The 23,406-nt window shown below is 45.1% G+C and overlaps 1 protein-coding gene across 1 annotated transcript; it reads left to right on the top strand.

Moving 5' to 3' along the window:
• Window positions 1–21,874: 21,874 nt before the first annotated feature.
• LOC311136506 (olfactory receptor 8U1-like) lies at window positions 21,875–22,813 on the top strand (the record flags this gene model as incomplete). Its single annotated transcript, XM_084170655.1, has 1 exon — window positions 21,875–22,813. The coding sequence occupies one exon, from the start codon at window positions 21,875–21,877 to the stop codon at window positions 22,811–22,813; it is 939 nt and encodes a 312-aa protein (XP_084026781.1).
• Window positions 22,814–23,406: the final 593 nt, after the last annotated feature.

The following is a 23,406-nucleotide window of genomic DNA, read 5'->3' as shown; positions in this document are numbered from 1 at the left end:
TCCTCAACCATAATCCTCAACCTGCACAGTGACCAGACCGTACAAATGTACCTAGGTTGGTAGGCAGTCAGTATCTAGCTACCGCCATGTCTATCAGGCATGCTTAGGCAAATATTTCTATAGTAAAACCAGCTTGTCAATTTTAGAGATTTACAACAGTTCAATTGTTGTATTATTGTTTCTCCTCACTGTTAGCTAGTAAACTTAACTAGCTGGCTTGCTGGATAGCCAATAATTGTTATTTACATCTGTTTGGAATCCTGTCTTGCTTCATGCCTATAATTATGTGATTTTGAAATGCATCCATGGTCATAATCATAACCATAATCATAATCAATTATGTTACATAGCTAGCTAGTAAAACTATTTACAGTTGCTGATGTTACACGTTTGCTAAAAAGTACCTAGTAAGCAGGTGCCAGGCTAACTAGCTAGCCAACTTCAGTCATGTGCTAATGTTTGCTGGTAAACCTAGCTTTAGGTGGCTGGTTGTAACATTATAGCTTGCTGTTCAGTAGCCATATATATGACAAAAAAAAATGCTCCATTGTCGAATTTGTGTTAATGAAAGGAATCACTTTAAGCCATTGTGGTCTGGTCAGTTCTTTCAGTTTTGTCTAAACGATTGTGTTGTTAGTGTCCGACTCCTTTAAAAAAAAGCCTGCCTTGGGGGAGGGACGGGGCCAGAGCACGAAGCACCTCCCCACACAAATTGTAGTCTTTCAGAGACTGGAACAAATTTGTCAGCTTGTATATTTAGCAATAGATCCGCTCATAGGAACATCTTTGAAAGACGTCCAATGGCTCTATTGAAAGAGAGTCCCCATCAATACACCGGAAGCTGTCATAGGGTGTATCATTCAGCGCGCAAAGCCCAGGCATGCCTTCCTCCTGGGCAATTATGTGTGATACACATTTCACTGACCTAGAAATGCCTCGGACATGATGAAAACAAGTCCAGATTCCCCCAGGATGAAATTCCCCTTTAACATTTCTCATTTTACTTGCTGTTTAGAGAGACCAATGCTTACTCTGACCCTTTTTAGCTCTCACCGCCTCCATCCCCTTCCTTCTCTTTTCAGATGTTGTTTACTCTGTGGCCAGGGACGTGTCAGACAGAAAAAATGTGTTTGAGTATAGGTATACATTCATGTGCATGCATGTGTACATGTGTGCACGTGGGTGCGCACGTTTGAAAATAAGTGAATGTAGCCAATACATTCTGTTGCTTGTATGTGTACAAACGTATGTGTACAATTGTGTGCACGTATACATGTGCACGTATACATGTGTGTGTGTGACAACGATGTAGACAAACACAATGTCTGTATAGTTAGAGCAAGATGTAATTTGTGCGTGTGAGAGTTTGAGTGAGTGTGAGTGAAGGTGTGAGTGAGAGTGAGAGTGAGAGTGAGAGAAAGAAAAATAACATGGGCACTCAGGTCAATGGATTTCATGTATTTCATGTATTGTGTTTTGTATTAAGTAAATAGTTGTTATTAATTATTTGAATAAATGTCTTAAAAGTAACACATACATTCTCAAAAACATGGTTTAGTGACACTCAGCATTGTTGGGTTCTAGTTTGAAATACTTGCGATACTAGAAGTTAATGGGCATATGTATGAGGAATGTATATGGTGGGGGTCAATGGAGGTTGGATAATAGCCAGGTGCTTGGAGAGTTACTAAGTAAGGGAAAAGGCAATCACATGGTTGCGGTCACTGATAAGGGTAGATAGCTGTGGATTAGTGAGGAATGTGGGCCGAGGTCAGGTCAGGTCACATGAAGCGAGAAGGAGGAGACTCCACCTAAAGGGGGGTATAAATACTTGTGCTGGTGGAGCTGTGTGACCCAGTGGGTGAATAAACTTGGTTTGAGCTTTACTTGTCGTCTGTGAGTTTTACTCTGTTTATTTAGAATCTAACAGTTGGCGCTGCGAGCAGGGTTTACGAGATTTACAGAGAGAGTCCGAATCAGTGAAACAGGAGCCGGCACCAAAAACAAGGTAGGCACAGTTCCTACACCTGTTACCACTCATTCTGACATCTTGGGGAGATGAGAGTCGTAGGCTGAACCAATTATAGGATACAGACCTAGAAAGCCTGAGATTATTCAGTAGGCCCATTGTGTAACGACCGGTCGTAAATATATGGTGTAGGGTAGGTTCCTTTAAGGATAGGTCCCGAGTGGAGCTAGTTCTCTGCGAGATCCATGAGTGACACTACAGTGTAGGATAGGTCCCTAGTGGGGGTATTCCCCTGCAAGATCTGTAAGAGGGACAAAAGTCCCAGCCACAGTGGCCATGAGGCAGTAGAGCAGGGTTCTTCAATTCCGGTCCTGGAGGGCCGAAACACTTCTGTTTTTTATTTCTACCTGGTAGTTAATTGCACTTACCTGGTGTCCCAGGTCTGAATTAGCCCCTGATTAGAAGGAGAGGATGAAAAACAGAGGTGTTTCGGCCCTCCAGGACCGGAATTGAAGAACCCTGCAGTAGAGTGTGTGTGGATGGATAAATTGTCATGCTTGGGTACTAGTATAAAAGGTTTCCTATAAGTTCTGGAGAAGAGCCTCATCCATGGTTCGAAAATAAAAAAGATATTCAAAAGTTGTTTGAACATGATTCGAGTGTATTAGCAGTAGCGATAAGGAGAGAGGTTGGTTTATGCCCTATTGGGGCGGGGAACCGTGACAGATTATGTTTAAATAAGAAAACAACTGTGAATAATTTTGGTTACATGTGTTGTCAACAACAATGATATTTGAATAAGACATTAGGTCATCCGTATTCTCCAGTAGTAAATTGGCATAAGCTTCAGTATCAGGTCCAGTGACCAAATTATTAGGTACCGATACCGTAACTACTCTCTGGGAAGTGGGATAACGACATAAAGAAAAAATATATATAGTTAAAATTGGCAAGTATTAGAACCGTGGGTGAGAAATCTAAACACTACGTGACTTCCGTCTCGCTTCCGCATTGTCTCCGTGCTGCTGTGCTGTTTGTTGCTACTTGGCTACCTGCCAAACTATTCACGTTTTACTTTTAATAAACGTTTAATCAATCTCTGTGTTCAACAAATTTACCAACTTTTTAGTTTTGTCCTCACTCATCTTTTTTCGTTAAACTTTTTCACCCCGGACGTTTTATCCCGAGACAGAAGAGTCATTTTCCTGTGCGTTTTAGCTGCCAACTTTACTTTATTTTCCTTTTTTCCATCGCAACTTTTTTCCCTTATTCAACTTTTTCACTCCGGACGCTTTATCTGGACATGGTTCGTCAACATCTTCAACAGCCGAAGCTAAGTAGTAACATTAACATGATGTCTTCTAATTGCAGTCGCTGTACTCATAATATACAGGAGAACGATCGCCTTACGGCGAGAATAGCTGTGCTACAAGCCCAGCTTCAGACGCAATCGTTAGGCAAGGGTAATTTCAGTGTAGGAAAGGAAGAAACAGCGTCTGTGCCACCAGTAAGTACAGACAGTAACGTTAGTATAAATCCCCCCGCACAGTCCCCGCAGCCGGACAACTTTCTCATGGCTTCTGGAGGGAAATACTGTTGGAATGCTCAACCGGTGTCGCTCATTCAGCCGACAGAAACCTTCAACCGGTTTTCCCCATTATGTAGCGAGTCGGAGTCTGAGTCTGAGTCTTCTCTTGTCTCTACTCCTCCCGTTACGGGGTCTGAGACGCCGAAGGCTCCCACCATTAGCTCTGACAAATTGAAAACCCTAGTCATTGGCGACTCCATTACCCGCAGTATTAGACTTAAAACGAATCACCCAGCGATCATACACTGTTTACCAGGGGGCAGGGCTACCGACGTTAAGGCTAATCTAAAGATGGTGCTGGCTAAAGCTAAAACTGGCGAGTGTAGAGAGTATAGAGATATTGTTATCCACGTCGGCACCAACGATGTTAGGATGAAACAGTCAGAGGTCACCAAGTGCAACATAGCTTCAGCGTGTAAATCAGCTAGAAAGATGTGTCGGCATCGAGTAATTGTCTCTGGCCCCCTCCCAGTTAGGGGAAGTGACGAGCTCTACAGCAGAGTCTCAGCACTCAATCGCTGGTTGAAAACTGTTTTCTGCCCCTCCCAAAAGATAACATTTGTGGATAATTGGCCCTCTTTCTGGGACTCACCCACAAACAGGACCAAGCCTGACCTGCTGAGGAGTGACGGACTCCATCCTAGCTGGAGGGGTGCTCTCCTCTTATCTACCAACATAGATAGGGCTCTAACTCCTCTAGCCCCACAGTGAAATAGGGTGCAGGCCAGGCAGCAGGCTGTTAGCCAACCTGCCAGCTTAGTGGAGTCTGCCAATAGCATAGTCAGTGTAGTCAGCTCAGCCATACCCATTGAGACTGTGTCTGTGCCTCGACCTAGGTTGGGCAAAACTAAACATGGCGGTGTTCACCCTAGCAATCTTATTAGGATAAAGACCTCCTCCATTCCTGCCATTATTGAAAGAGATCGTGATACCTCACATCTCAAAATAGGGTTACTTAATGTTAGATCCCTCACTTCAAAGGCAGTCATAGTCAATGAACTAATCACTGATCATAATCTTGATGTGATTGGCCTGACTGAAACATGGCTTAAGCCTGATGAATTTGCTGTGTTAAATGAGGCCTCACCTCCTGGTTACACTAGTGACCATATTCCCCGTGCATCCCGCAAAGGCGGAGGTGTTGCTAACATTTACGATAGCAAATTTCAAATTACAAAAAAAAAAATGGCGTTTTCATCTTTTGAGCTTCTAGTCATGAAATGTATGCAGCCTACTCAATCACTTTTTATAGCTACTGTTTACAGGCCTCCTGGGCCATATACAGCGTTCCTCTCTGAGTTTCCTGAATTCCTATCAGACCTTGTAGTCATAGCAGATCATATTCTAATTTTTGGTGATTTTAATATTCACATGGAGAAGTCCACAGACCCACTCCAAAAGTATTTCGGAGCCATCATCGACTCAGTGGGTTTTGTCCAACATGTCTCTGGACCTACTCACTGCCACAGTCATACTCTGGACCTAGTTTTGTCCCATGGAATAAATGTTGTAGATCTTAATGTTTTTCCACAAAATCCTGGACTATCGGACCACCATTTTATTACGTTTGCAATCGCAACAAATAATCTGCTCAGACCCCAACCAAGGAGCATCAAAAGTCGTGCTATAAATTCTCAGACAACACAAAAATTCCTTGATGCCCTTCCAGACTCCTTCTGCCTACCCAAGGACGTCAGAGGACAAAAATCAGTTAACCACTTAACTGAGGAACTCAATTTAACCTTGCGCAATACCCTAGATGCAGTTGCACCCCTAAAAACGAAAAACATTTGTCATAAGAAACTAGTTCCCTGGTATACAGAAAATACCCGAGCTTTGAAGCAAGCTTCCAGGAAATTGGAACGGAAATGGCGCCACACCAAACTGGAAGTCTTCCGACTAGCTTGGAAAGACAGTACCGTGCAGTACCGAAGAGCCCTCACTGCTGCTCGATCATCCTACTTTTCCAACTTAATCGAGGAAAATAAGAATAATCCAAAATTTCTTTTTGATACTGTTGCAAAGCTAACTAAAAAGCAGCATTCCCCAAGAGAGGATGGCTTTCACTTCAGCAGTAATAAATTCATGAACTTCTTTGAGGAAAAGATCATGACCATTAGAAAGCAAATTACGGACTCCTCTTTGAATCTGCGTATTCCTCCAGGGCTTAGCTGTCCTGGATCTGCACAGCTCTGCGAGGGCCTGGGATCGGGAGAGACACTTAAGTGTTTTAGTACTATATCTCTTGACACAATGATGAAAATAATCATGGCCTCTAAACCTTCAAGCTGCATACTGGATCCTATTCCTACTAAACTGCTGAAGGAGCTGCTTCCTGTGCTTGGCCCTCCTATGTTGAACATAATAAACAGCTCTCTATCCACCGGATGTGTACCAAACTCACTAAAAGTGGCAGTGATAAAGCCTCTCTTGAAAAAGCCAAACCTTGACCCGGAAAATATAAAAAACTATCGGCCTATATCGAATCTTCCATTCCTCTCAAAAATTTTAGAAAAAGCTGTTGCGCAGCAACTCACTGCCTTTCTGAAGACAAACAATGTATACGAAATGCTTCAGTCTGGTTTTAGACCCCATCATAGTACTGAGACTGCACTTGTGAAGGTGGTAAATGACCTTTTAATGGCGTCAGACCGAGGCTCTGCATCTGTCCTCGTGCTACTAGACCTTAGTGCTGCCTTTGACACCATCGATCACCACATTCTTTTGGAGAGACTGGAAACCCAAATTGGTCTACACGGACAAGTTCTGGCCTGGTTTAGATCTTACCTGTCGGAAAGATATCAGTTTGTGTCTGTGAATGGTCTGTCCTCCGACAAATCAACTGTACATTTCGGTGTTCCTCAAGGTTCCGTTTTAGGACCACTATTGTTTTCACTATATATTTTACCTCTTGGGGATGTTATTCGAAAACATAATGTTAACTTTCACTGCTATGCGGATGACACACAGCTGTACATTTCAATGAAACATGGTGAAGCCCCAAAATTGCCCTCGCTAGAAGCCTGTGTTTCAGACATAAGGAAGTGGATGGCTGAAAACTTTTTACTTTTAAACTCGGACAAAACAGAGATGCTTGTTCTAGGTCCCAAGAAACAAAGAGATCTTCTGTTAAATCTGACAATTCATCTTGATGGTTGTAAAGTCGTCTCAAATAAAACTGTGAAGGACCTCGGCGTTACTCTTGACCCTGATCTCTCTTTTGACGAACATATCAAGACTGTTTCAAGGACAGCTTTTTTCCATCTACGTAACATTGCAAAAATCAGAAATTTTCTGTCCAAAAATGATGCAGAAAAATTAATCCATGCATTTGTTACTTCTAGGTTAGACTACTGCAATGCTCTATTTTCCGGCTACCCGGATAAAGCACTAAATAAACTTCAGTTAGTGCTAAATACGGCTGCTAGAATCCTGACTAGAACCAAGAAATTTGATCATATTACTCCAGTGCTAGCTTCCCTACACTGGCTTCCTGTTAAGGCAAGGGCTGATTTCAAGGTTTTACTGTTAACCTATAAAGCGTTACATGGGCTTGCTCCTACCTATCTTTCCGAGTTGGTCCTGCCGTACATACCAATACGTACGCTACGGTCACAAGACGCAGGCCTCCTAATTGTCCCTAGAATTTCTAAGCAAACAGCGGGAGGCAGGGCTTTCTCCTATAGATCTCCATTTTTATGGAACAGTCTGCCTACCCATGTGAGAGACGCAGACTCGGTCTCAACCTTTAAGTCTTTACTGAAGACTTATCTCTTCAGTAGGTCATATGATTGAGTGTAGTCTGGCCCAGGAGTGTGAAGGTGAACGGAAAGGCTCTGGAGCAACGAACAGCCCTTGCTGTCTCTGCCAGGCCGGTTCCCCTCTCCACTGGGGTTCTCTGCCTCTAACCCTGTTGCAGGGGCTGAGTCACTGGCTTGCTGGTGCTCTTTCATGCCGTCCCTGGGAGGGGTGCGTCACTTGAGTGGGTTGAGTTACTGACGTGATCTTCCTGTCTGGGTTGGCGCCCCCCCTTGGTTTGTGCTGTGGTGGAGACCTCTGTGGGCTATACTCGGCCTTGTCTCAGGATTGTAAGTTGGTGGTTGAGGATATCCCTCTAGTGGTGCGGGGGCTGTGCTTTGGCAGAGTGGGTGGGGTTATATCCTTCCTGTTTGGCCCTGTCCGGGGGTTTCTTCGGATGGGGCCACAGTGTCTCCGGACCGCTCCTGTCTCAGCCTCCAGTATTTATGCTGCAGTAGTTTATGTGTCGGGGGGCTGGGGTTAGTTGGTTATACCTGGAGTACTTCTCCTGTCTTATCCAGTGTCCTGTGTGAATTTAAGTATGCTCTCTCTAATTCTCTCGTTCTCTCTTTCTCTCTGAGAACCTGAGCCCTAGGACCATACGTCAGGACTACCGGGCATGATGACACCTTGCTGTCCCCAGTCCGCCTGGCCTTGCTGCTATTCCAGTTTCAACTGTTCTGCCTGCGGTTACGAAACCCCTACCTGTCCCAGACCTGCTGTTTTCAACTCTTAATGATCGGCTATGAAAAGCCAACTGAGAGACCTGAGCCCTAGGACCATACGTCGGGACTACCGGCCGTGGTGACTCCTTGCTGTCCCCAGTCCGCCTGGCCTTGCTGCTATTCCAGTTTCAACTGTTCTGCCTGCGGTTATGGAACCCCTACCTGTCCCAGACCTGCTGTTTTCAACTCTTAATGATCGGCTATGAAAAGCCAACTGAGATTTATTCCTGATTATTATTTGACCATGCTTGTCACTTATGAACATTTTTGAACATCTTGGCATGGTTCTGTTATAATCTTCACCCGGCACAGCCAGAAGAGGACTGGCCACCCCTCATAGCCTGGTTCCTCTCTAGGTTTCTTCCTAGGTTTTCGCCTTTCTAGGGAGTTTTTCCTAGCCACCGTGCTTCTACACCTGCATTACTAGCTGTTTGGGGTTTTAGGCTGGGTTTCTGTACAGCACTTCGAGATATTAGCTGATGTAAGAAGGGCTATATAAAATAAAATTGATTGAAATTGAATAATGACTATTGAAATGGCGACCGGCGGCCCCGATTCTCCCTGTAAAGGGGGGCTAGAGGAAGAAAAGTTTAATAAAGCCATAGAGGCGCCAAAAGAGGCTCGTGAGCATTCTACCAATACGGCTCGATTATGGGAAAATTTTTGCAAACTGGATAAAAGTGGTCAGCATTTCCCTGCTGACGGAAAATTCCAATCTAATAAAGAATTCAGAGATGCAATTGTGACTTGGCACAATTACATAAAAGAAAAATCAAAGCTAGTGGACCAACATTTTCATTGGGATGAAATAGAGCAGGAGGCTTTGAGAGTGGAATCTAATTCTGATTACTTCGCAGCCGTGTGTGTGGTTAATTTATTCACAGTGAGAGTCACTAACAGTGGTTTCAATGGCTAAGGTAAGACAAAGAAACAGGGAGGAAAAAGTAGTGAAAAAACATCAAAGCGTAGAGCGACAGATCCCTGTTTTAGATATGGGGCCGTTAGTTATTGGAAGAATGAGTGTAGGGTAATACTGGAGCCTACTGCACCCGCTTCATTCGGAGGGAATGCTGCGATGCAAGCATTTACATCTTTGACAAAAGAACAGCAGCAAACACTCTTGAAAGCAGCGGGGCAGGAAACTTTCACATAGCGGTGTATGACCTCGGTTCGATCGATAGTGGTTCATAGAGATGACGGTTTCTATGTGTAGGGAGACGTAGGATGCCACGTCTCGCACAACTTTCTGATAGATACCGGCGCTCAAATATCACTGATTCCTTATGATGAGAAATAGGCTAAATTTGCTACAGGGAAAAGTATTACATTCAGCAAGGTAACAGGGGTCAGAATCGAAAGCGATACCGCTAGGTTACTACCCATGTCTCTGACCGTAGGACCAGTAACAATACCCAGATATTGTTACATGGCGACATGTGTGGAACCAATTTTGGGGTTGGAAGAATCTATGTGAAATGCCAGGGGAATGGATTCTAAAAGGTAAGAAGTTAGAAAACCTTCTTGTTGTTTTTTTAATCTCGTGAGACATTTTATTTCGTCTTATTCTGAAATAGATTTACACTTGATGTTGTCTTATTCTGAAATAGATTCATAGAATTGACGAAAGGGAGAAGGGGTCACGAGAAATTAGAGTGGAGTTAATATTGTGAGTAATTGCTAGTAGAGTTTTAAAGAAGCAATTCTGTCAAGCGACAGCATTGCGGTTACCAAACCTAAAATTACCTTTTAAAATGTTTGTTCGTGAACATGAAGGGCATTGTAGTGCTGTGGTTACGGAAAATCATGGGGAAAAGAGAGACCAGTCATATACGGGAGTAAATCATTAGACTCGGTGGCGAGATAAATGTTGCCGTGTCTAAGGGTAGTACATGCTAAATAAAGGGTACATAAACATTGGGATGGATTAAAACAAACAATTAATGATTGGAGGGAGGACAGTGGACTATTCATTATTTTGTTTTGTTTGTAATTTAAACTTTTGTGTTGCTGATTAAGATGTAGCATAGTGAATACTAACAAAATGTACACGTTCTCTTCCAAGAGAGAATGGGGTGTCCTTGTCTCTCTCTTTGAAATGTTTACCGAGACTGTTGTCTTGGGAGAGCAGTTAGTGAAATTCGGCAGTTTTATAAAGTATAAAGGTATCCGGATCCGGCCGTAAAGGGAGCTCCCAGATAAGTAAGGCCTGGCCATTTGTTTGTTTGTTTTTGCCCTACGTTTTACCACACACACACAACCCACAGGTTATGAATATTTGTTAGTGGTGTTAATACCGTGTTTGATTTATTGTGGGGGGGAAGGGGTTGGGGGGGGGGGGGGGGGGGGTTGTATACTGGGTACACAGAATGATGGAAATGTTTGAAATGTTTTTGAAATGTTTTCTGAAGTACAGGGAAAGAAAAGGGAGAGAAAATACTTAATGGTGTTGAATGACCTTTGTCCTGACTTTCTGGTGAGGCCTGATCAACTTCACTATAAGTGTAGTCCCGTGTAGCTCAGTTGGTAGAGCATGGCGTTTGCAACGCCAGGGTTGTGGGTCCGTTTCCCACAGGGGACCAGTATGGATTATAATTTTTTTTAATGTATGCACTCACTAACTGTAAGTCGCTCTGGATAAGAGCGTCTGCTAAATGACTAAAATGTAATAAAGGATAGAGGCATTGGGTGAGATTAAGGAGTATAATATGAAGAAGTGTATTGCTGTTGGTTTTCGTTGCTTTGTATTTGTTTTTGTTTTCGACACAAATCTCACCAGATTGGGTCTGCTGTATGGTCGGGATTTCTCCCTAAGGGTTAGCTCTCTAACTCCCTGACCCTGTAACTCTGCGGTGAGGTCGCCAGTATAATAAGGGAATATAAGCCAATTTGCAAAATGGTGTCAACAGTGTGTTGGTATGCTGATTTGTCTTAGGAATGTTGTATTAAGAAAATTGGGAAGGTAATAATTTGTCATACGGTAAATAGTTGTTTGGATTTTCTGAATCAGAAATGCCTTAAACTGTTGTTTTGGTCTGTCCTCTCTCGATGTTATGGCGATAAGTAACTACAGATGGTATCTATATGCATGGAAGGAATAATACGATGAGAACAGTGTGAGCTTCACCCACCCTAACCGGCTGAAGTAATGGCGTTCACTACGGCACTGTCCTGCACCACTTCTACTGAGACTTGAGTCCGAGCCAGCAACCTGTGTACGAGCAGCAAGAGTGCGGCATGAGTCCTGAGACCATGCATGTGGAGTGAGCATGTCCAAATTCCTCTCATGCTGCTGATGCACTGGTGGGAAAATGGACAAGACAGAATGGATCGTACAGAATGGTGGTGGAGGCTCAGGTGAGAGATTCGTTGCTTGGGAAAATCTGAGTTTGTCCCAGATATTGAAATCGGGACATTATTAAGGGCCATCAACTGTGAAAGGCTTGAGTTACATATGTGCTATTGGGAAGATGAACTATAACGCTATCTGAAGAAGAAAATGAAGAATACGCTACAGTAAAACAGGGACAAACGGGGGCAGTGATGAGAAAAGTTAATATTGGTAATATAAGTATTGCATACTGTCTATATATTTCCCGTCTGTAAATGTACATACTAACAGTGTCGGTGTGTGCTAAGTTGAGGGTCTCGAATTCGAGTGATAGACTCAATGTGAAGCACTAAGGACTGTCAATCTACATTTGGGTTGGATAATTTATCAAATGTTTTAATTATGATTCGGAAAGGAGAGAAAGAGAGAGAGAGCGCTGCCCCTAAGCTGTGAGGAGAGCACAAAGTGTTGGGAGGATACACTGCTTGAATTTATTGAGTCTAGGGAGGGTTTTCCTCCCTTTAAACCTTATCTTCTCGTGTCCTCCGAGAGGGAGGTAATTAGAGAACCCACTAGATGATAGCTTGGGCCAACCATGAAGGGGTTTTGTTTTACCATGTCATCAATACATATGGCTTGCTGGATGATACAGTACAATTCATTACGTACAAGGCTCATAGTCTGTGTCTCTCTTTGACACACAAGGATGAGGATGAAGGAGACGGGCATTGTCAAGCCCTGATCGAGAGAACTCTCGTTGGTTGGGTCAGGGTGTGAGTTTTCTGTTGAGATCTATGTTAGTGTATTTCTATGTAGTAGATCTAGGTTGTATTTCTATGTTTGGCCGGGTGTGATTCCCAATCAGAGACAGCTGTCGCTCGTTGTCTCTGATTGGGGATCATACTTAGGTATCCTGGTTGCCTACCTTAGTTGTGGGTTCTTGTTCCGTTTAGGCTTGTATGTGTATAGCCGGAGGATTTCACGTTATGTTGTTTCTTGTTTTGTTGTATGTTTATTGAGAATATAAACATGTACGCTTTCACGCTGCACCTTGGTCTGACCCGTCTCTCAACGATCGTGACAGAAGATCCCACCACAAAAGGACCAAGCAGCGCGCAGAGAAGGAGCAAACGCCTGGGACTCAACAGGAGGTAACCTTAGTAGATGTCCTCCTTGGTTGGGGGAGGATTACTGAGGAGGAGGCCGTCCGTTATCGGAAGGCGATGAAGGAGAGTGTAGCCAATAAAGGATCCTGGGTGAAGGAGGAAGCCCGGGTAGGAGAGGATCAACGACGACGGCAACTGGACCAACCGCTGAGGAAGCCCGAGAGGCAAACCCAATAAAAAATTGGGGGGGGCTAGAAGGGTGGTCGGGGATCGAGAGAGAAGAGCCCCGACCACTGCACCCGGTGGGGTTCCAGTTGGAGTCCCTACGACCATGGGAACAGGAATGGGAACAGTTTTACACGGAGGAGTCAGTCGGAGGACGACGACGATGATGAGGTTCTGTTCCCTAACTCGTGGGGGCTCCCGGAGGAGTCCTCACTGGAGGAGGATTGGCGAGAGAGAGAGAAGGACTGGAGCAGTCTGAGAGACGAGGCCACCACGTTACGGGGGCTGTTAGCTCAGAGGGAGCAGGAGTTATCCGTTCAGAGGGAGGCGCTACAGGCGGCTCAAAGGGAGAAGGAAGTAGTGGAGGCACGGAGTGAGGAGCTGGTCAGGCAACAAAAGGAGCATGTGTTCATTGAGGAACCTAGGTATGCGGAGATATGCACTGTGTCGCCAGTGCGCATTCACAGCCCAGTGCGTCCTGTGCCAGCGCTCCGCACGTGCCGTGCAAAAGTGGACATCCAGCCAGGACGGGTTGTGCCAGCTCTAAGCTCCAGACCTCCAGTGCGCCTCCTCCAGTAATTCCTCTCACCAAACCAGTGGTGCATGTCTCCAGCCCGGTAAGCCCCGTACCTGCTCCCTGCACCAAACCAGTGGTGCGCGTACCCAGTCCGGCCCGTGCCTGCGCTTCGCACCAAGAGAGTGGTGCGTGCTCCCAGTTCGGTACGGGCCGCACCTGCTCCTCGCACCAAACCAGTGGTGCATGTCTCCAGCCTGGTACGGCCTGTACCTGCTCCCCAAACCAAACCAAACCAGTGGTGCGATTCGCCAGCCCGGTACACCCCGTACCTGCTCCCCGCACCAAGCCAGTGGTGCGTGTTTCCAGTCCGGTACGGCCCGTATCTGCTCCTCGCACCAAACCAGTGGTGCGTGTATACAGTCCGGCACGGCCCATTCCTGCTCCTCGCACCAGACCAGTGGTGCGTGTCCCCAGTCCGGCCCGGCCCGTGCCTGCTCCACTCCGGAGTCAGAGCAGTCCGCACCACCGGTGCCCAGTCCAGCTCCGGTCAGCGGCTCCACTCCGGAGTCAGAGCAGTCTGCCCCACCGGTGTCCAGTCCAGCTCCGGTCAGCGACTCCATTCTGGAGTCAGAGTAGTCCGCTCCACTGGTGCCCAGTCCAGCTCCGGTCAGCAGCTCTACTCCGGAGCTAGAGCTGTCCGATCCACTGGTGCCTAGTCCAGCTCCGGTCAGCGGATCCACTCCGGAGCCAGAGCAGTCCGCTCCACCGGTGCCCAGTCCAGCTCCGGTCAGCGGCTCCACTCCGGAGCCAGAGCAGTCCGCTCCACCAGTGCCAATTCAGCTCCGGACAGCGGCTCTACTCCAGGCCCAGACGTCAGCCCCTCTCCAGGGTCGGGGCCTCCCACACCAGGGTCCAGACAGGGGTTGGTGCATCGTGGGAGGATTGCCGATCCAGGCCCAGACGTCAGCCCCTCTCCAGGTTCGGGGTCTCCCACACCAGGTCCAGACAGGGCTTGGTGCATCGTGGGAGGATTGCCGATCCAGGCCCAGACGTCAGCCCCTCTCCAGGTTCAGGGTCTCCCACACCAGGGTCCAGACAGGGCTTGGTGCATCGTGGGAGGAAGGAGAGGGGAAGCATCGTGCCGAGGTCCAGACCAGACCAGGGGCGCAACGGGGAGTCAGAGAGGGAGAGGTCGTCACGCCTGGAGCCGGATCCGCCTCCGAGGACGAAGGCCCACCCGGACCCTCCCCTAATGAGTCAGGTTGGTGCGGCCGGAGTACGCACCTTTGGGGGGGGGGGTACTGTCACGTCCTGATCGAGAGAACTCTCGTTGGTTGGGTCAGGGTGTGAGTTTTCTGTTGAGATCTATGTTAGTGTATTTCTATGTAGTAGATCTAGGTTGTATTTCTATGTTTGGCCGGGTGTGATTCCCAATCAGAGACAGCTGTCGCTCGTTGTCTCTGATTGGGGATCATACTTACAGTGAGGGAAAAAAGTATTTGATCCCCTGCTGATTTTGTACATTTGCCCACTGACAAAAAAATGATCAGTCTATAATTTTAATGGTATGTTTATTTGAACAGTGAGAGACAGAATAACAAAAAAAAATCCAGAAAAACGCATGTAAAAAATGTTATAAATTGATTTGCATTTTAATGAGGGAAATAAGTATTTGACCCCCTCTCAATCAGAAAGATTTCTGGCTCCCAGGTGTCTTTTATACAAACGTACAAAATCAGCAGGGGATCAAATACTTTTTTCCCTCACTGTAGGTAGTCTGGTTGCCTACCTTAGTTGTGGGATCTTGTTCCGTTTAGGCTTGTATGTGTATAGCCGGAGGACTTCATGTTACGTTGGTTCTTGTTTTGTTGTATGTTTATTGAGTAAATAAACATGTACGCTTTTCACGCTGCACCTTGGTCTGACCCGTCTCTCAACAATTGTGACAGGCATGGAGACTAGCATCCCATTGGTGTAGAACAGAACGGATGGACAGGTCTTGCCCCAATCTCATTCGCATCAAGGGTGGTGTGAAATTAGTATACATGTATTTTCTCTCTTCCCTGTTCAAGTCAATCTGTTTTCTAGGTGTCGTGGAACATGAGAGTGATTATTGTTCCAGAGGAGGGATTGTTGGAAATGGACTAATTGACTTTAGCATGTTTTAGTAGGTTTATGACTATATATGTGGACAAGCAGTAGTGACTAATGTGTTATGGGTTACATGGAATGAGTTATGTGCAAATGTATTTGTGGCCGGAGGCAAGGTACAGGGCCTGTGTTTGAGACAGAATGTTTGCATAAGGGTGTTAGTTGCAGATTCTGGTAGGACCGATATCAGTGTATTCTGAGTCCCAAAACCCAAGGCATAAACGTTACAGGAATTGGGAGAGCGCAATGGGATGTGACTGGTGCGGAGATATGTGTGGCTCATAAATTAAGGAAGGGGGTATGAGAGTCTCTGCGGAACGATACCACTCCTCAGTGTATAGTGATATCAGGGGATAGCTCAAGGAGGAGGAAGGAGATGGGGAGCGAAGTGAAAATGACATGGCTTGGGATCACCTCTTGGAACCAGTGGCCTGACAGGGGGAAGACTGGGTGAAAGCATGAGGAGGTTTTTTAGAGCCTTCATTTTTGTGAAACCCAGCAGAAAAGTATCCCGAAGGCATAGAGTCAGGCGAAGAGAAAGTGGGAATTCTTCATGTTATCAAATTTGGATTTTTCTTTGCATATACACTGCTCAAAAAAATAAAGGGAACACTAAAATAACACATCCTAGAGCTGAATGAATGAAATAATCTTATTAAATACTTTTTTCTTTACATAGTTGAATGTGCTGACAACAAAATCACACAAAAATTATCAATGGAAATCAAATTTATCAACCCATGGAGGTCTGGATTTGGAGTCACCCTCAAAATTAAAGTGGAAAACCACACTACAGGCTGATCCAACGTTGATGTAATGTCCTTAAAACAAGTCAAAATGAGGCTCAGTAGTGTGTGTGGCCTCCACATGCCTGTATGACCTCCCTACAACGCCTGGGCATGCTCCTGATGAGGTGGCGGATGGTCTCCTGAGGGATCTCCTCCCAGACCTGGACAAAAGCATCCGCCAACTCCTGGACAGTCTGTGGTGCAACGTGGCATTGGTGGATGGAGCGAGACATGATGTCCCAGATGTGCTCAATTGGATTCAGGTCTGGGGAACGGGCGGGCCAGTCCATAGCATCAATGCCTTCCTCTTGCAGGAACTAATGACACACTCCAGCCACATGAGGTCTAGCATTGTCTTGCATTAGGAGGAACCCAGGGCCAACCGCACCAGCATATGGTATCACAAGGGGTCTGAGGATCTCATCTCGGTACCTAATGGCAGTCAGGCTACCTCTGGCGAGCACATGGAGGGCTGTGCGGCCCCCCAAAGAAATGCCACCCCACACCATGACTGACCCACCGCCAAACCGGTCATACTGGAGAATGTTGCAGGCAGCAGAACATTCTCCACGGCGTCTCCAGACTCTGTCACGTCTGTCACGTGCTCAGTGTGAACCTGCTTTCATCTGTGAAGAGCACAGGGCGCCAGTGGCGAATTTGCCAATCTTGGTGTTCTCTGGCGAATGCCAAACGTCCTGCACGGTGTTGGGCTGTAAGCACAACCCCAACCTGTGGACGTCGGGCCCTCATACCACCCTCATGGAGTCTGTTTCTGACCGTTTGAGCAGACACATGCACATTTGTGGCCTGCTGGAGGTCATTTTGCAGGGCTCTGGCAGTGCTCCTCCTGCTCCTCCTTGCACAAAGGCGGAGGTAGCAGTCCTGCTGCTGGGTTGTTGCCCTCCTACGGCCTCCTCCACGTCTCCTGATGTACTGGCCTGTCTCCTGGTAGCGCCTCCATGCTCTGGACACTACGCTGACAGACACAGCAAACCTTCTTGCCACAGCTCGCATTGATGTGCCATCCTAGATGAGTTGCACAACCTGAGCCAGTTGTGTGGGTTGTAGACTCCGTCTCATGCTACCACTAGAGTGAAAGCACCACCAGCATTCAAAAGTAACCAAAACATCAGCCAGGAAGCATAGGAACTGAGAAGTGGTCTGTGGTCACCACCTGCAAATCCAGTCCTTTATTGGGGGTGTCTTGCTAATTGCCTATAATTTCCACCTGTTGTCTATTCCATTTGCACAACAGCATGTGACATTTATTGTCAATCAGTGTTGCTTCCTAAGTGGACAGTTTGATTTCACAGAAGTGTGATTGACTTGGAGTTACATTGTGTTGTTTAAGTGTTCCCTTTATTTTTTTGAGCAGTGTATATTTATGCATAGCTTAACGCATTAATAATACTTGTTATGTTCTGTGTTTCTTTTTGCTTTTCAAGTCTTATACTATAACTCTCTTACGAACCAGAGGGAGGAAAAGGAGAAAGTCAAAAGCTCCAGCTGAAATGTCATTATCAGTTGTCCGATGAGAGAAGGAAATAGGAGTGTGCATAGTGTAATTATAGATCAGAGGCCATACGTTTTGAAGGTGTAAATATACAAATCAACTGTGAATGTTAATCATGTTTTATTTTTTGTTCATGTTACTTTTTTTTTTCATTTATAAGTAATTTCAAAGTTTATGTGATATTGAACAGTATGGAATTACTATTCAAATAGGAGGGACTGTTGGGTTCTAGTTTGAAATACTTGCTATACTATAAGTTCATGTGTACATGTATGAGGAATGTATATAGTGGGGGTCAATGGTGGTTGGATAATAGCCAGGGGCTTGGAGAGTTACTAAGTAAGAGAAAAGGCAATCACATGGTTGCGGTCACTGATAAGGGTGTTTATAGAAAAGGAGGAGACTCCGCCTAAAGGGGGGTATAAATACTTGTGCTGGTGGAAACATGTTTTTGTCTTATGCAGCTGTGTGACCCAGTGGGTGAATGAACTTTGTTTGAGCTTTACTAGTCGTCTGTGAATTTTACTCTGTTGATTTAGAATCTAACAGCATGTAATGGCATGTAACTCGCGTGACATTTGGAGTAGAGATATCATGTTGGTCTCATTAGAAAGCTAACATTCTCCTCTTTCCAGCACTGTATAAAACAAATGTGTTTTGGGGTCAATGTGACTGATTATGATAGAGCAAGTCACATATAGCTCAGTATTTGAATTATTTATTTTATACAATCATTATTGCTTATCTTTATCAAGGGTGTCAATAATTTTAGACACAACTGTACATAGTTGCATGGATAGAAAATATATAGCTTCGGGCCTCCCGAGTGGCGCAGCGGTCTAAGGCACTGCATTGCAGTGTTGTGGCGTCACTACAGCCTGGGGTTCGATCCCAGGTTGTGTCATTACCGACTGGGAGTCCCATAGGGCAGCGCACAATTGGCCCAGCATCGTCCGGGTTAGGGGAGGGTTTGGCCAGGGGGGCTTTACTTGGCTCATCGCGCTAATGACTCCTTGTGGTGGCCCGGGCGCCTGCAGGCTGACTTCTGTTGGACAGTGTTTCCTCCGACACATTGGTGCAGCTGGCTTCAAGGTTAAGCGGGCAGGTGTTAAAAAGTGTGGTTTGGCAGGTCATGTTTTGGAGGACACATGACTCCACCTTCGCCTCTCCCGAGCCCGTTGCAGTGATGAGACAAGATTGTAATCACGAAAAAGGGGGGTAAAAAAAGTATATATACAGTGGGATGAACAAGTATTTGATACACTGCCGATTTTGCAGGTTTTCCTACTTACAAAGCATGTAGAGGTCTGTAATTTTTTATCATAGGTACACTTCAACTGTGAGAGACGGAATCTAAAACAAAAATCTAGAACATCACATTGTATGATTTTTAAGTAATTAATTTGCATTTTATTGCATGACATAAGTATTTGATCACCTACCAACCAGTAAGAATTCCGGCTCTCACAGACCTGTTAGTTTTTCTTTAAGAAGCCCTCCTGTTCTCCACTCATTACCTGTATTAACTGCACCTGTTTGAACTCGTTACCTGTTTAAAAGACACCTGTCCACACACTCAATCAAACAGACTCCAACCTCTCCTCAATGGCCAAGACCAGAGAGCTGTGTAAGGACATCAGGGATAAAATTGTAGACCTGCACAAGGCTGCGATGGGCTACAGGACAATCGGCAAGCAGCTTGGTGAGAAGGCAACAACTGTTGGCGCAATTATTAGAAAATGGAAGAAGTTCAAGATGACGGTCAATCACCCTCGGTCTGGGGCTCCATGCAAGATCTCACCTCGTGGGGCATCAATGATCATGAGGAAGGTGAGGGATCAGCCCAGAACTACACGGCAGGACCTGGTCAATGACCTGAAGAGAGCTGGGACCACAGTCTCAAAGAAAACCATTAGTAACACACTACGCCGTCATGGATTAAAATCCTGCAGCGCACGCAAGGTCCCCCTGCTCAAGCCAGCGCATGTCCAGGCCCGTCTGAAGTTTGCCAATGACCATCTGGATGATCCAGAGGAGGAATGGGAGAAGGTCATGTGGTCTGATGAGACAAAAATATAGCTTTTTGGTCTAAACTCCACTCGCCGTGTTTGGAGGAAGAAGAAGGATGAGTACAACCCCAAGAACATCATCCCAACCGTGAAACATGGAGGTGGAAACATCATTCTTTGGGGATGCTTTTCTGCAAATGGGACAGGACGACTGCACCGCATTGAGGGGAGGATGGATGGGGCCATGTATCGCGATATCTTGGCCAACAACCTCCTTCCCTCAGTAAGAGCATTGAAGATGGGTCGTGGCTGGGCCTTCCAGCATGACAACGACCCGAAACACACAGCCAGGGCAACTAAGGAGTGGCTTAGCTGTGGCCTAGCCAGTCTCCAGACCTGAACCCAATAGAAAATCTTTGGAGGCAGCTGAAAGTCCGTATTGCCCGTGACAGCCCCGAAACCTGAAGGTCTGTATGGAGAAGTGGGCCAAAATCCCTGCTGCAGTGTGTGCAATCCTGGTCAAGACCTACAGGAAACATATGATCTCTGTAATTGCAAACAAAGGTTTCTGTACCAAATATTAAGTTCTGCTTTTCTGATGTATCAAATATTTATGTCATGCAATAAAATGCAAATTAATTACTTAAAAATCATACAATGTGATTTTCTGGATTTTTGTTTTATATTCCGTCTCTCACAGTTGAAGTGTACCTATGATAAAAATTACAGACCTCTACATGCTTTGTAAGTAGGAAAACCTGCAAAATCGGCAGTGAATCAAATACTTGTTCTCCCCACTGTATATATACTGAGATCATGTGACAGATCATGTGACACTTAGATTGCACACAGGTGGACTTTATTTAACTAATTATGTGACTTCTGAAGGTAATTGGTTGCACCAGATCTTATTTAGGGGCTTCATAGCAAAGGGGGTGAATACATTTGCACGCACCACCTTTCCGTTATTAATCTTTTAGAATTTTTTGAAACAAGTTATTTTTTAAATTTACATTTAATTTCACTTCACAAATTTGGACTATTTTGTGTATGTCCATTACATGAAATCCAAATAAAAATCAATTTAAATTACAGGTTGTAGTTCAACAAAATAGGAAAAATGCCAAGGGGGATGAATACTTTTGCAAGGCACTGTATGATGCAAACGTCAATTGACAAGTTAGTAAATGGAAAGAATCATCCAATAATGTCATGTAAGTTATGGAAAAGATAACCTATATGATAAGAAATCAAGGAAAACTGTTTGAAGAAAGATGGGTCAAAATAATGAAAACTACCAAGGGGAAATCTCCCGAGGCTTATGGAGGTGCAGTTTAGCTCATGGACATGACATCCAAAACTACAGAAGCATGGAGAAAGAAACTCACACATTCTAATTAATCTCTTGATGGCAAGTTAACTTTGTCATGTTTTGCAAAATTGCGAAGCCCAAATGGACCACATCCCACAGGCGCTAACTTGTTGCGTTCCTCATTAGCTTCTCCTGGAAATGTGTGTCACTAGAGTCATGACGTCCATGTATACATCTTGAGTGACAGACTCATCTTCACGTGGTTGGTTTTGTTGTAAATAAGAGGCTGTGATGTTGTTTGTGTAGACAGTCTGGAGGGGTGGAAGAGAACATCAACGTGGAACACTGAAGAAAGCTGTGGAAGATTTACTCACCTATGTTAGTGCTAAACTTCAACTATTCATGTCAAGGATAATTAATATTTTGTTATATAGTGTGGAATGTGGTGATTCTTATGACAAATGTAATGTGTTTTGGTGCACACAGTGTTCATACAGTTTTGTTAGGGTAATGTTGGCTAGCTACCTATGATCTGTGAAATGTGAACCTTCCAAAACAATATATAGCTTTCTTTGCTGGCTGATGATAGCTAATGTTACAGCTGCAAGCAGGACTTGGATAGAAAAACAAACATTTCTCCAGCCCCATCCCTCAGCTGTTTAACAAATGACGTGGCGGGGCAGACTGCCCCTTGAAGAAACCCTGTTATCTGCTACTGCTACCACAAACATCAGTAGATTGCTTTTTTAAGCACACAAACATGTTTTGAAACTGATTCCCCAGGTTTTACTACTAATCTTTTGAAATTCTCCTCTCAAGGTTCTGAGCTCCCCTATCACTGGGGAATGGAAAACCACACATACCCTGACCACGTTCTCCTCCTGGAGGGGTTAAAGGTCACTCAACATTCCTCGTACCCTGCCTTCACCCTCCTCCTCATTATCTACATCTTCACAATGGTGGCCAACATCGGACTCATAGTGTTGATCTCCATGGAGAGGAGCCTGCACCAGCCCATGTACATCCTCTTCTGCAACCTGCCTCTTAATGACATAATCGGGGCTACAGCGATGATACCTCGTCTGTTATGGGACATTTTGACTGCAGCGCCTGAGCGATATATCACTTACATAGAGTGTGTCATTCAGGCTTTCTGTGCTCATTTATTTGGTACAACATCACACACCGTTCTCATGATCATGGCCTTTGACAGATATGTGGCCATCTGCAACCCCCTGCGGTACGCTACCATCATGACCAACAAAATGGTAATCAGGCTTTCTGTGTCTGCCTGGGGGGTGGCCATAGTCTTAGTGGGGATTCTGCTGGGCCTCACCATCCGCCTGTCACGCTGCAGGTCGAACATATTTAACCCTTACTGCGACAATGCCTCCTTATTCAAGCTCTCCTGTGAGAGCGTGTTTATAAATAACATATATGGCTTCGCCTTTACTGTTGTGCTGTTTGTCTCGTCCATAGGCAGCATCAGTCTCACCTATCTCAAGATCGCCATTGTGTGTCTGAGCAGTAGAAACAGCTCTTTAAACAGCAAGGCCCTGACAACCTGCAGCACACACTTACTGGTCTACCTCATCGTGATTGGATTTGGATTCACCATTATCATCCTCCACCGCTTCCCAAAATATGCTGAACTTGGCCAAATGTGTAGTGTGCTGTTCCCTGTGGTCCCTACTTGTCTCAACCCCATAATATATGGTTTACAGACTAAAGAGATTAAACAGAGGATCTTTAGAGTGTTTCACAGAGCCAAGGTGGCTGCATGATGTTGTGTTAAATCTGTAAGAAAAATATACGATATACAGTGTCTTCAGAAAGTATTCAAACCCTTGACTTTTTCCACATTTTGTTGTGTTACAAACTGAATTTAAAATGGATTAAATTGAGACTGTAGTCACTGGCCCACACAAAATACCCCATAATGTCAAAGTGGAATTATTTTGTCGTATCGAGTGAGTGGTGGCAATTATTGCTGATGAACAAAAGGAGTCTGCTCATACGGAACGTTGATCATAAGGTTTATTCAGATCACAAGCTTCAGGATGAGTGACAGACTCGCGAGGTCTGGAGAGCAGTGTCCTCCAATTCTAATGGCTGCTCTGCCCTTTCTTCTTCGTGTACCCCTATTTATAAACAATGCAACAAGATGGGCTCCCTCTTCTGGCCAATCACCAGTTTACAACACACTTCCTGTCTATTGTATGTGACATTATACTAAACATTGCCTTTTGATACTAACATAACCAACATTCCATTTCTTCATGAAAAACATTTAACAAAGACATAATCTTAATACACTACAATGTTTTTCGGAATTTTAACAAGTTAATAAAACATTTAAGCTAAAATGTCTTGAGCC

Source organism: Coregonus lavaretus, assembly GCF_964263955.1.
Source record: "Coregonus lavaretus genome assembly, chromosome: 10".
Lineage (NCBI taxonomy): Eukaryota > Metazoa > Chordata > Actinopteri > Salmoniformes > Salmonidae > Coregonus > Coregonus lavaretus.
The sequence above is the reverse complement of the archived record's forward strand: the minus strand, read 5'-3'. Positions and strand labels throughout refer to the sequence as shown.